The sequence below is a fragment of the Leptidea sinapis genome, chromosome 23, assembly GCF_905404315.1.
Source record: "Leptidea sinapis chromosome 23, ilLepSina1.1, whole genome shotgun sequence".
Lineage (NCBI taxonomy): Eukaryota > Metazoa > Arthropoda > Insecta > Lepidoptera > Pieridae > Leptidea > Leptidea sinapis.
Window position 1 is genome coordinate 8484517 of NC_066287.1, and position 13616 is coordinate 8498132.

At 33.9% G+C, this 13616-nt stretch overlaps 1 protein-coding gene across 1 annotated transcript; it reads left to right on the forward strand.

Moving 5' to 3' along the window:
• Positions 1-752: 752 nt before the first annotated feature.
• On the forward strand, positions 753-13160 carry LOC126971316 (ras-like GTP-binding protein RhoL). Its single transcript, XM_050817535.1, has 5 exons — positions 753-1233; positions 6419-6533; positions 8071-8188; positions 8903-8981; positions 11122-13160. Exons 1-5 carry the CDS (start codon positions 1118-1120, stop codon positions 11243-11245), a joined length of 552 nt encoding a protein of 183 aa, XP_050673492.1. The 5' UTR covers positions 753-1117; the 3' UTR covers positions 11246-13160.
• The last annotated feature ends 456 nt before the right edge of the window (positions 13161-13616 follow it).

Sequence of the window (13616 nt, forward strand, 5' to 3'; positions counted from 1 at the left end):
AATTATACCTACCACAGACTGGGAATCAAGCGAACGCCCTAAGCACTTTAAATATAATTTTTTATTGTACGATATTACATTGTAATCCATATTTTTTATAAAAAAAAACAGCCCGTTGAGTTTCTTGCGCCCGTTCTTCTCAGGTCTGAGGCACTCGTATTTTCAATGAGTGGTAGTTTTTGAGTGATTTTGAATAAAAATATTCGAATTTGTAGGAGAATCTATTTATAATCTTATAAAAGGCAATAAATTAACATACAAAGGATATATTTTGTATACGCACATACATTTATACTGTTCAATATCTATACACAAAAAGTTAAATATAGGTAGGTAGTTATATTGTTAATGAAGCTCCTACAAATTGGTTGAATCAAATTTAGTAATACGCCACTTTTGAAATAAATCACTACTTTATATTTTAATCCTAGAAATAATTATGCTTTTTTACAAGTACCTTCTTTCGAAATAATAAAATACATACTTACCTGCAACTGTGCTTATTTTTACATCGATTCATGGATTAAATGTTAGTACTGAATCGTAAGGAGCTAATTATCAGCAATTTTATTTATGTATACAGGATAGGACTTAAATGCATCTACCTAGTGCTATAATAAATTCTCTATCGGATCCTCAACTGACGCCTTACGACTGTATTGGAATACAATCGTGCGTTGTTTTGAAGTAGAGTTTGGGCAACGGACGTTTATTGAATTAATTATTATCAATACATTAGTGAGCGATGGGGCGTCAGGCGCGTCGATTGTCGCTACTCGCAGCCAGTACATGCGAACGAGTTTGCGGTGTGACGCAGCTATTCCTACTTGTGACAAATACGAGCTACTCAGCCGTTGAATCATTTCGCATCTACTATTTACGAGCATTTTACATTGATCCACGAACAAGTGCGCGCGCGTCGCTAAATAATACCGTTATCGCTGCTTCTACCAGTGTGATAAGATCATTACATCACTGGTTGATAACAGCCGTCAAGGACCGATTTGTCTTAACATAGTTATCGGTACAATTCGATATGCAACGTTGTTAGTGCAACAGTCTAAACACAGTAGACTCAGTGGTATTTGTGAGTGTTTCGAATGCCGCTGTCCGAATCATGGGGACGGCGAAGAGACTAAAGATAACAGTGGTAGGAGATGGTATGGTTGGCAAGACGTGTCTGCTCTACGTGTACACAAGAAATGAGTTCCCTAAGGAATATGTGCCGACTGTGTAAGTAACCGCTTTGTAGTCGAGCTCTCGAAAGTGTTGTGAATCGTAATTGAAATGCGACAAGTCTTAAGAATGAGCGGTATAGGTCAACAGGTCGTCGCGCAGTAACAGACATTCCGTGCGTGACTAAATTAGCACCAAGCAGGTGATGCGATGTGGTAATATTGTTATCTTACTTTGCAATTGTGGCCAGGAAAACGGAAAAATAATGACCATAGAAGCTGCTGGTGTGATATTTTCCCATTATGACTTATTTACCGCTTCTAATTCGAGTGACTCAGTGCATGATTCGTTAAATAGTTACGTAGGTACCTGAAAAATTACTAGACTTGATAAGATTTACCTTACCGATGCGTCAACATCGTCAATATACAGAATTATTAGTACTAGATTAAAATTAGTCAGGTGAGATGCGGCTCTATCGTAATAAAATCAAAAAAATAATAGACGCGCCGGTTTTGTAGGATGTTTGCTCTGTGGCTCAATGACAAAAACGCTAATCTAGTGGCATGCAAGTATTTAAAACATTGGTTACAGTAATCAAGGGTACCTAATAATAAATAATTTCTTGGCAGTTTAGCCAAGTTTACCATGATATAAACATACAACTAATCGAAACATAAAAATCCAATTAGTTACCTATGTCATGTCTGTTTCAAAATTAAAGTTCTGAATATCAATCAACGCAAATACCTAAATAAATATTAATGATAACTTTGTTTAATACGTAATAACATAAAAATCAGATAATACTTAAAATGCCAATGTAGGTAATAGGTATGTTCCAAGTTCCGACATAAGTCTCGACTATGCGGTCTCTGTTTACGGATGTATTTGTCTATCGACTGCTTACCATGAGATCATGTTTATTTTAAATAAATCAAACCTTGTAAACGATCATTAGCTAATGGTTGTTTAAATCATTAACAAACTGTTAAAAATAAATTCTTTTAAATTCACAATTTGTTTCATTACTGAATAATTACAAACAAAACTTGATATTTAAATATTATTTATTAGTCGTTCGTGTAGACGTTGTAAACAGTAAAAATACTATATCTTGCATCTAATATGTAGGCATGATAATAGTAAGTAGGAATAACTACCACGATAATATGTAGGTTATGTATTTTCCCGACCTACGGTTTGAAGGGCCGAGCGTCGTAGCTAGGTAAATTACTGGACTAACGTGACCTATCATTTTGTCTCAAAGGGGTCTGCATTAGAAATTCGCATACTTATTTAAGGGTTCCCCAAGCGTGGAAACGAGTAGTTTATTTTTAATTGAGATTATGTTAGGCTACTTTTGAAAAGGGTGTGCAAGCTATTTGCGGATTGCATTGTTTTTATTGACAAGACATATAATAGCACAGTGGTTAGTGACCCTGCCTACTGAGCTTCAGAGCTGAGTTCGAATCTCGGTAGGTGCAAACATTTATTTATATGATGAATATGGATGTTTGTTTGCGAGTCATGGATGCTTATAAGTATTTATGTATGTTTAAGTATATTGTATTAGATATATTGTCTATATATATCCCCACAAGATGGTACCGACGGTCTGGTCAAGATCGCCGGAATACATTGGATGTGAGCAGCGCAGGACCGATCGTCGTGGAAATCTTTGGTGGAGGCCTTTGTCCAGCAGTGGACGTCTTCCAGCTGGTGATGATGATAATATTGTCTTATAGATACCCATAACACAAGCTAAGCCTAGTTTGGGGCAAGATCATTTGTGTAAAAGTGGGTCAATATTGCCTTTGATCTATGACCTCAGACCCCTTAAACCTTAACTATTAGGTCATTAACCTCTATTAGGTACCATTACTTCCGTGTTTTATGGGATTCACGAGGGTTAATGTTGCTCATATAGGTACAACAGGTTTATGAGACTAATTCGGGTCTGCGCGCCTCCGGCTTTTATAAATCTCTGAATTTTACCATCTTTTTTCTTAAATTTACCGGTAAACGTACGCTACTCTTATCGTCCCTTTATCTCTAAAAAAAATCTGTAATAAGTACTTACCTAAGTATTTAGTTAACATCTCATTTTCGGACTTTTGGGAATTATGTACTCGCGTAATATGACGTGCAAGTACATTTTTATTGCCGAATAGGAATGAATATCTCATTTAAAATGATTGAAATGTATTTGCTGCATATTTCCTGTTGCGATTGGATGTTGATGTGACGTGGTCAGCCACTACGGGTAGCAAGACAAAACATACAAACTATTTATAAAGTGGAATACGAAACATTATTGTTGTATTGTCAGCGCCTCCAACTTCCTCCTTAAGAGCTGCGCACCTACTTATAGACTTCCTCGCGTTCCAAGACAGACACTGTTAACACATAGCAAGGTCCAACGCATTCTGTAGTCAATGACCGTTGCTGATTGGCATGTAAAATGAGATTCGCGAGGCCAGATTACTGCTTGAACACTTTGGAGGTTCAGTACGCAAAGTAGGGGTGCCTCTGACGTTCGACATGTTTATTATAATAAAATGATACTACAAAGTTTTTTTTTATTATGAAGATTAAATCTGAATTGACTTAGAATACCGAAAATTCACTCTAGTTATAACCGTTTGTCTCTTAATTAACATAACTAGCAGTCCAAAAAATAATATAGTGTACGATACATCTGGTTATTGTACCTACTTTTTATTTGTTCAAATCACATGTTGTAACTAAAAACTTGTAAATTGACCTCGGAATATTTAGTTTTTTAGGCACCGACTTCAAGGCTATCAATATGTTAGCACATATAAATAATAGTATTTTATTAATACTTAAGGTTTGCATAAGAGATGTATTAAATTAAATATTTAGTTATTTGATACTTTTCAGTTTTTGAAGTCGGTTTTTTTAAACATAGTTTTTATTTTTTACGTTTTAGTGTCAGTTAATAATAATAGATAATCAACCTGAATGAAAACTCCAAAAAAAAGGCGTCTACATAAAACAATTATGTCATCCAGCTAGACGAAAATTTTCATATAAATGTTCATAAAATGAAAACTACTGGTTAATAAAAACTAATGGTAATGAAAACTAATTTTTTATGGGACCAAATAGCATCTATTTCGCATCAAAAATTACGTAAATCGGACCATAAATCTCAGCGTAAAAAAACGACATACAAAAAAACAATTTAAAACCGATCGAATTGATAACCTCCTCCTTTTTGAAGTCGGTTAAAAACTAAACGTTCGGTTAATATTACTCGAAACTTTTTAATTTTTGTTTCCAAAAATGTCGAAAAGAAAATTACATCGGGTGGTTGTCTTATTTTTTTAGTTATTAATTACTATTAATTAATAATTATTTTAACCTTTGAATACGACTCGTGCACCCTGGTCACCGGCCCACGCCCTATGAGCAAGGTCACTGGCATGTATTAACGTCTTAGCGCCAATGCCTTGCACTTATTATATATTCTTTGCCAATGTTTAGCACTGGAAGCCGTCGCTTAATTATTGGTACATAATTATAGTAAACCATTAGTTCATTTTTTGGCAATAACAAATTTATACTTGAATAAATTTGTAAAGATATTTTTAAAATGTTTTTGACGTGGTAAATATTATTTTTACGCACATATAAGTTTAGTGTGCCCAACAGGTCGTTAAGAAAATTGATTGCTTGATAATGTTACTCCATGAGACATGACAAGCGCTTCAACTATTGTTAACACAGAGATATAGGAGAATAGGAGGACAAACGAGCGTACGGGTCACCTGGTGTTAAGTGATCACCGCTGCCCATATTCTCTTGCAACACCAGAGTCACAAGAGCGTTGCTGGCCTTTAAGGAAGGTGTACGCGGTTTTTATGAAGGTACCCATGCCGTATCGTCCCGGAAACACCGCACAAGGAAGCTCATTCCACAGCTTTGTAGTACGTGGAAGAAAGCTCCTTGAAAACCGCACTGTGGAGGACCGCCTCACATCCAGATGGTGGAGATGATATCCTAAATTGTAGCGTATTATATCTTCCTATCGAAACCAAATGAACTGTGAATCTATAACAAGAATGACATTTTATATCGAATTCGTGTCAGTTCAGGGAATCTCGATGTAGATAACCAGGTTTTGCTTTTGTTCGTAGCATGCAGTCAATTTCAACAAATTTCTTATCTGTGACAATGTTGTTATTGCTAGGTAATAACATCAGCTTATGATATTTGAGTATATAAAATAATTATAAATATATATATATAATATTATTATAAAATTTGTGTGGCGCTGTGTGACAAAACTTAAAGATTTAATCCACCATTTTATGAAGATATCTCGAAGCCATTATGAACTTTCCGTAGGTGTGTTCCTGTAAGCAATCTATGAATTAACATTATGTCCGCCGAATTTTAGTAGTTTCATTTCAAAAAAGCTAGCCTCATAAATCACATTTGGTTGAGTAAAAGAGCAATACTTGCAGACAATGAAAATGATGTGGATCACCTAAACTTCACAAGTCAATATCAAATCTTTGGTCCAATACCTTTATTTAAATGTATTAGTTGTGTATGGAATAAGCGAGCTGAAAACATTATCCAACGGTGTTTTTTATAATGTAAATGTTGGTCATTTTATCCGCATGACTTAGGTACATTAATGTGTTAATGTATGTATGTATGTATTATATTTTTTTATTCATCGTGAAAATTGGATTTAAAAAGAAAAACAATGATTAAAAAAAAACTAATCAGATAGATAAATAAATCAAATAGCAAAACAGCTATGACATAATATGATATTTTAATATTTCGGAATAGACTGAGATATATTAAAATGTGACGTCACACCAGTATGTCTATATTTTTTGCGAGATACGGACAGAAGATCCTTACTCTTAAATGTCTATAACTCTGTATTTCTATGTATTATTTTTTAATTTTATTTTCAGTGTACATCATTATTTTAATCTTACAAAACCCACAACAGTTTTGTTAACGTATTGTTGAGTGGCGACTGCCACTGAGTTTTTTTTAAACCCGACGCTTTCAGAACGTTCCAGATTCTTTGGACGAAAGTGACTTTTTACTTGGGTTAGAATTATGTTGTTGAAGTTTAGCTACACTTATATGTATATAATATATATAACGTGATGGAGCCTTATGTGAGGAAAAAATTAATATGTTTTTTAACAAGATTTTTATTATTGTGATTGTGTATTTCGTCTAGATTCGATAACTACATCGGACACATAACTGTTGATGGCGTTGAAGTCGAAATGGCACTGTGGGACACTGCGGGACAGGAAGACTATGAGAGACTGCGGCCGCTGTCTTATACCTCTGTTAGTATGTGCATTCTGTATATTATTAATATATTGTATGTAAGTGTGTAATGTGTAAGAACTATTGTTTCGGTCTGACGGGCGCCGTAGCTTCTGAAGTTACTGGGCAAATGAGAATTAACATCTTATGTTTCAAGGTGGAGAGCGCAATTATAGTGCCGCTCAGAATTTTTGGGTTTTGCAAGAATCCTGAGCGGCACTGCATTGTAATGGGCAGGGTGTATAAATTACCAGCAGTTGAACACCCTGCTCGTCTCGTCCCTTATTTTCATATAAAAAAAACAAATGCTAGGGAATTGCAGTAAGTATCCTTATTACCAAGACGTGAATCATGTAATCCTAGAATGTGCAGGGTGGCCAAGCAACGAGTAGAAACCTTAGTGAATTTGTTAGGACACCAGGATTAAGAGTGGTATCTTGACACATTTGAAACACTTGCCGATGTTTTGATACCTTTTTCACAAAAGTATAGCTCAGTCAGTCTCACCAAACCATCACTGAAGTCGGATAGTGCCCACGTTGCACTCGACAGAGTGGAAGACTAATTGGGAAGCTTCCTTAGAGATTTGAGCATAATTACGGTCATTTTGTTTGTTAAAATGTTGCTCAATTGTAAAAATTTCTCATCCGTAATATAAATTTTTCTGTGACCTCCCTTTGCGTACCGCTTCAGTAGTTGTTTCGATTTTACCACCCTATTTTATTAAATTATCAGTTAAGAAATGACCAGTACGTCTCTTGTGGCTGCAAGTCCTGAGTCATCTTTTAAGATGCGCGACATGGCTATAGGTGCCGTCTTCATCACTTGAGATAAAATCTTTTTCTTTCTTTGAATTCTTTCCCTTACTGCTTTCACCACTTTTTTCGTACGAACACTACATGGACGGCCAGATCTTTTACTGTCACAAACAGAGGAGGTCTCATTGTACCTATTAATAGCCCGGTACACAATCATTTTACTAATACCAAGCGTATTATTGGAGTCTTAAAAATTGCATTTGGCTCCGTACCTACTGTATGTTATGCAATCACAGCGATTCGGTTCTCTTTATTACCCCACTCCATTTTAATATTCTACAATGTATTGGCGCCAAAATGAGAAAACTCAAGGAACAATCCTAAAAATATGCCAGATTCCAAATTCAAATTTATTATTTGTCATACGATTTCATGCGCCAAAACGTTGATAATTTCTTTTTTTAAGCCCTAGTAGTAGGTATGGCATCCAATATGACTAAATATTGATCAATTTTAATACAATCGATAGGTTAATTTATAATAGAGCGTGGGGCTACACTGGCGGCTAATATTATGAGAGCATATTATCACTACAAATATATTGTTCTGGCCCCTGCAAATAAGGACCCTACCTTATCAGAATCCTGAAATTAAAAAAGTAATACTTTAATTTTATGTTATGTTATTAAATTTAATATATACCTACATAAGAAGTAGTCACTAGTAGTAATTTTCCACCGCAGCTATTTCATTTATATACTTACCACATTATTAAATACATGTACAATAACATTTTCAGACAAATTGTTTCCTGGTATGCTTTTCTGTCGGGAGCCGGTCTTCATATGACAATGTTGTCCTTAAATGGTATCCCGAGCTGAAACACTTTAGTCATTCGGTACCAATAGTACTTGTTGGTGAGTACGTTTAATACCATCTAGATACAATCTTCTTACGTGTGGTGTCGCACCAGAATAGCACCACCCCATGTCCTCCCGTGGGTGTCGTAAGAGGCGACTAAGGGATACATAGAACGGAGGATGGGCGGTAGCATCCTTCCGAGAAGCCACATTTACTGCGATCGCCAACCCATCTGCCGAGCGTGGCGATTATGGCAAAAAACCCCCCAGAGAAAAACATGACATATATCGTCGTGGAGATCTTTGGAGGAGGCCTTTGTCCAACAGTGGACGTCTTCCGGCTGATGATGATGATGTTGATGACAATCTTCTTGATAGCTATTTATTATTAAATAAAGATATTACTTGATATGGTAGTGTTATGGATTTTAAGGCCAAAAACTTGTGGTAAGTGGTACTAGATCACTATTTTGTCTCATTTTGTACTGTTTAGTGTTTTTTGTATTAAATCAATATGATGTTTATTTAAATGGAGAAATAATTGTTCATTTTAAAACAAAAGCTTCATTAGGATTTACTGAAACTTCAACTTTGAAGGTTTGGAGTTCGTTTTTCAGTCATAATCCTGCATTTATAATAATGCGTGTAAGTTTTAATGGATGTCCACAATTTATTTTGATGGATATTCGTACTTTCCTGTATGTTTCACATTCGAAAACTATATTTAATGACAATACTAGTATACTAAAACCTTGTTTTTTCAAACTTCAGCTACAAAAATTGACTTGAGGGCGACTGATAAAGCTGTAATAACGACACAAGAGGGAAAACAACTTCGAAAGAAAATTCGGTAAGTTACTTATGGTTTACAATTTCCGTGCATATAAATAACTTTATTTTTGGTATTTATTTATGTATGAGAATGGCTATAAACTTGCTTAATATAAAGCGATTACTACCGCTCAATCACAACGGCCAATCCATTTTTTTTCGACGACCCATATAGCCGAATGGTTAGTGACCCTGACTACTAAGCTAGAGGTCCCGGGTTCGAATCCAGGTGTAATCATTTATATGATGAATATGGATGTTTGTATCCGAGTCACGAATGTTTATATGTATTTATGTCAAAATATTATAAAATATATCGTTGTCTTGTACCCATAGTACAGGCTATGCCTAGTTTGGGGCAAGATAATTTGTGTAAGAGTGTGTCAATATTATTATATTTATTACATACGCTGCATTTTACTAAAGGCGTTCTTTAACAAACTATAAACTAGAACCATCCTCGAGAACCACGCTTTCATCCTATCCATTGGTGTAAAGAGCATGAAAATCAGTGCAATCGTTTTTGAGTTTATCGCGAACAGACAGACGCGGCAGAGGACTCTGTTTTATAATATGTCCCTAGTGACTACATAAAACAATTGATAACATTATAAAACGACCCGTAAATTTTTCACAAACAATAAAAACTGATATGAGTCATCATTTCTTCTTTGGTAGGTATTGAAAACAAAGTAAACATTGACTAATTCTCAAAAAGTATACATGGCTAATTTTATTGAACTTTTAATATTAGGCGTGATGGCTCTTAACGAAGAAATTCAGTTTTCTCACATCCTTGTGTAGGAAATAATAAATTAATTATTTACCTATGTGTATTTTATCAATAAAATAACTCCGACCGCTGCTGGTTTAAACGAAATTCAGTTTTCCTTACACCCTTTATAACGATGTTTCTAGCATTCTGTCAATTTTATGTCAAACGTCATATGGTTACATTAAAAAAAAAACACTTGAAAATATAATATATAAATAGTAGAATAATATTAAGCAGAATAACCCTATACTGGTGAGCACTTGTAAAATTTAACAGAATTCTACATTTAAATATATACGAGATTAGATATTATAACTTCGTATTGTTATTTGGCATTCCATATCGCAACAAAATGTCGGCAGCTGTGCTATCGGCCTCATTATCTCTCTCCGATATTGTGTATAACGAGATACAAACACAATTGGACTCATATTTCATAGTTTCACTATAAAATAATTTATAATGTTTATGTACATTTTTGTTACGTCTGTTCGCTTTAGTCCAATGTTCTTAGCAATGCTTTCTGCATATTATTTTAAATTAAGGAGGGGTGACTATTTGCGATAAATTTAAACCCCATGTGCATTATACAACAGTGAACCATATTTTATGAGTATACAGGTTTTTCAAACTTTTTCAAAACAACAAAAAAAATTGCGCCATCAAAAATTTATATAAAAAAAATTTTTTTTTCAGTTTACTGAAATCGATTTTTTTTCTTCTGAATTATAAAACAATTAATCACTGGTTATATAATATATCAATAGTAAAACAATTATCGGTCTAAATTAAAAATTGCGAGACAAGAAACTATGTTATTGCAATATTTTATTCAGATTTTTTTCACTAAAATGCCTGAAAAACAAAATAAACTTTATGAAACATGGCTTGCAGTCTGCATTTTTAAAAGATGACCGTTTTCTTAGCTCTCCTTAACTAAGCATAAGGTCGTTCTTTAAAAATTCCATTAAATTAATTAAAAACAATACCCAATAAAATTATAATATAAAAAAGCGGCCAAGTGCGAGTCGGAGCCCTGAAGGGTTCCGTACCAGCCAGTAGGTAACATAAACGAAAATTTAATAATTTATTTTAATTTTTTGATTATTTTTTATAATTAAGTTTAAGTAGTTCTAGTAGCCCCACGCCACCAAGCGTTGGTAGTATATATTATACCACGCTTCGAAACAGCCGCTGAGGATATTTTTCTTCTGGGATTTTTTTTTCTATTTGAGGGCTAAGAGACCGCGTTCAAATTTTGTACTTCTTGATATTCTTTTTGAGTTTTTCTACTAAGTACATATGATTCAATATTTTTTGAGTTGAGTTTCATTGCTACACTAAACTCAATGTACATTAAACTTATTAAACTAACTTGTTTCAGAGCTGTTCAGTATGTAGAATGTTCCGCGCTGGAGAGAATCAACATGCATGAGGTGTTCGAAGAAGGTGTGCGTGCCGCTCTCCGCAAAAAGCCCGTTACCAAACGAAATTGTCAATTCCTGTGATTATTATAATTATCTATAGTTCACCATGCGCTTGTATTCAAGTTGTGTTCCAGTTTTAACGTCACTTATAACGATACATTCCAGCAGATTATTAAAGACAACGCTACGCTCCTCTGACAAACCTAAAATATTTAACGTAGTGAGTGCAATTGATAATTTTTGTATTCTTAACGTCTTCTCCACATTATAATTTTTATATTAACATTGCTGTCAACCTTAGATTAAGGATTGGTTGCGCTCCAACTAAATACCGCAGGCGTACTCGCAAAGTACGGTTATTAATACTACGTCTAAGTGAGCGTACTCGAGTCAATCTCGAACAATGTTTGACGTTGACGTGCCACATGTTCTATTGAACTAAAATTCCGGGTTGCGTAGTAATACTTTGTAAAAATACTGGGATTATATCAGCAGTAAGTATTCCGTTCCGTTTTTTAAATTCACTGTAAAATAACACGAAGCGTATAAAGTTACAAAATTTTAAAGACGCCATTGTGTGTTAAAATGCCACGCACACAAGCATCTAACAGTTACCGTAATAAATCTAGTAAATAAAATAAAATGTAGTATCTAGTTGGAGCGCAGCGGACAACAATTCTTCAATCTAAGCTGTCAACAATACGTATTGCCCTCCCTTTAAAGCCGTTATCTTCATAGTAACTAACATAGTAACTAAAAGCTTAACTTTAAGTAGAAAGGCGTACCTTCCTACATATAGTTAGGTATAGATTATAGAGTAATAATCTGTCAAAACGGTTTTATAGCTACTAGGTAGGTACCCTTACAATTTGATTACGTTATGGTTGACCTCAGCTACGAAAGATATATATTATAAAAATATGTATAATATTATGCTTGTACATACTAGGTACTTACTAATTGTTAATGAGAATAAATAATATATGTATAGTTTATGGTCTATTCGAGTCGGAATGGTAAACAACGGTTTTAACAATTATTGAACGTAACAAGGTGACCCGTGCAAATTCGATAAACGGTCAGAATGTAACAAAAAAATACTTTGAGATAGCGTATTCTAAAATTGTCTGTGCTGTTAATAATTTATTAGTGGTAAATCTATAATTTCTTATCAATAGCGATAAACATAAGCTTTAAAAAACACCAGAAATTAAACATACCAAAGTCAAAGAAAGAGATATATATATTTATATAAGGTTAGCGTTATATTAGATAAATTAGGTAAGTACTGTGTATCTTCGATTCTTTAAGGTTCGAGTTCAAAACGGTAGTAAATACCTACTTAAATACTTATTATAAATATTATTAATTACCTATAATTTGTATTTTGGTACCGAGCTACAGGCTTAAGCGAAACTCTCTAAGAAAAAAGCGATTCACTCGATTGTGTGAAACGTGCAGTCATGATGACGGCTATAATCTTCTAAAAAAAGGAGATAGCCGAAATCCACTACGCTATAAGCAACTGTTCGCTTTCAAACTTAACCGGATTATACTTCGTCGCCATATTGTAATTACTATTTCAAACTTAAGGCAAAACTCACTGTATGTTTCATACTAAACTAAATTTCAATTTTTACTTAGGCAGTCCCGCCTCTTAGTACGTCATTCTCGTTGCTACCTAAGTATTTCAAATTACTAATTATTGTTTTAAGCGCAATATTTTGGAGTCACCATATTGATAATTATTTAAAAGTATTATTTGTATAAAAAGTAATGTGTGTAAAGTAATGTTTATAGCAAAAGGCCAAGATTAGATTATTATTACTTAATACTATTAAACTTACCTTTTAAAAATTATTGACATAGATACCTACTTAAAGTATGAAATAGAAAGCGTTAAGGTACATTTGCTATTTTTCTTTTGTATAATCAATTTCATATAGATATCTACTTATTTATTTAAACAACCAATAAAGTTATTTTGTTACCATGATTTTATTTATCTATGTTACTTTCAACAAGTAATTTTCTCTCATATGGGTTCATTTCCAACCGCGGTGGTAAGTATATACGTTTTTCATGCAGAATTTCATGTAAAACCATCTATTCCTTATTTTATCCATTTGGGACATGAATGGAGACCATTCATATTGCATACTAACTTGTCTGTCTTAAAAATATATACCAAATTGATATGATCATTTCATAGTAAGACACAATGGTAAGACCCCAGTATCCTAATTCAATATTCTGTATATGCTTATAATAAGTGAAGATTGGATATTTTCATATATTTTTCAAAGAAAAGGAAATGTTCACATTTGTAATTTTTTTTTTATAACTGGCTCCGTCGACTGAATGTCGACGATTCGGCCAACGTCAAGGTGGAGAGATTTTTTATTTTAATTTAGCTGATTGAAGTATATAAAGAGCTGATTTAAAAGGAAAT

Excerpts from the sequence above, each read along its gene's own strand:
- LOC126971316 (XM_050817535.1), top strand. The coding sequence starts at position 1,118 with ATGGGGACGGCGAAGAGACTAAAGATAACAGTGGTAGGAGATGGTATG. Across the intron at positions 1,234-6,418 it reads AAGGAATATGTGCCGACTGT|ATTCGATAACTACATCGGAC; the intron begins GTAAGTAACCGC and ends TATTTCGTCTAG. Across the intron at positions 8,189-8,902 it reads GGTACCAATAGTACTTGTTG|CTACAAAAATTGACTTGAGG; the intron begins GTGAGTACGTTT and ends TTCAAACTTCAG.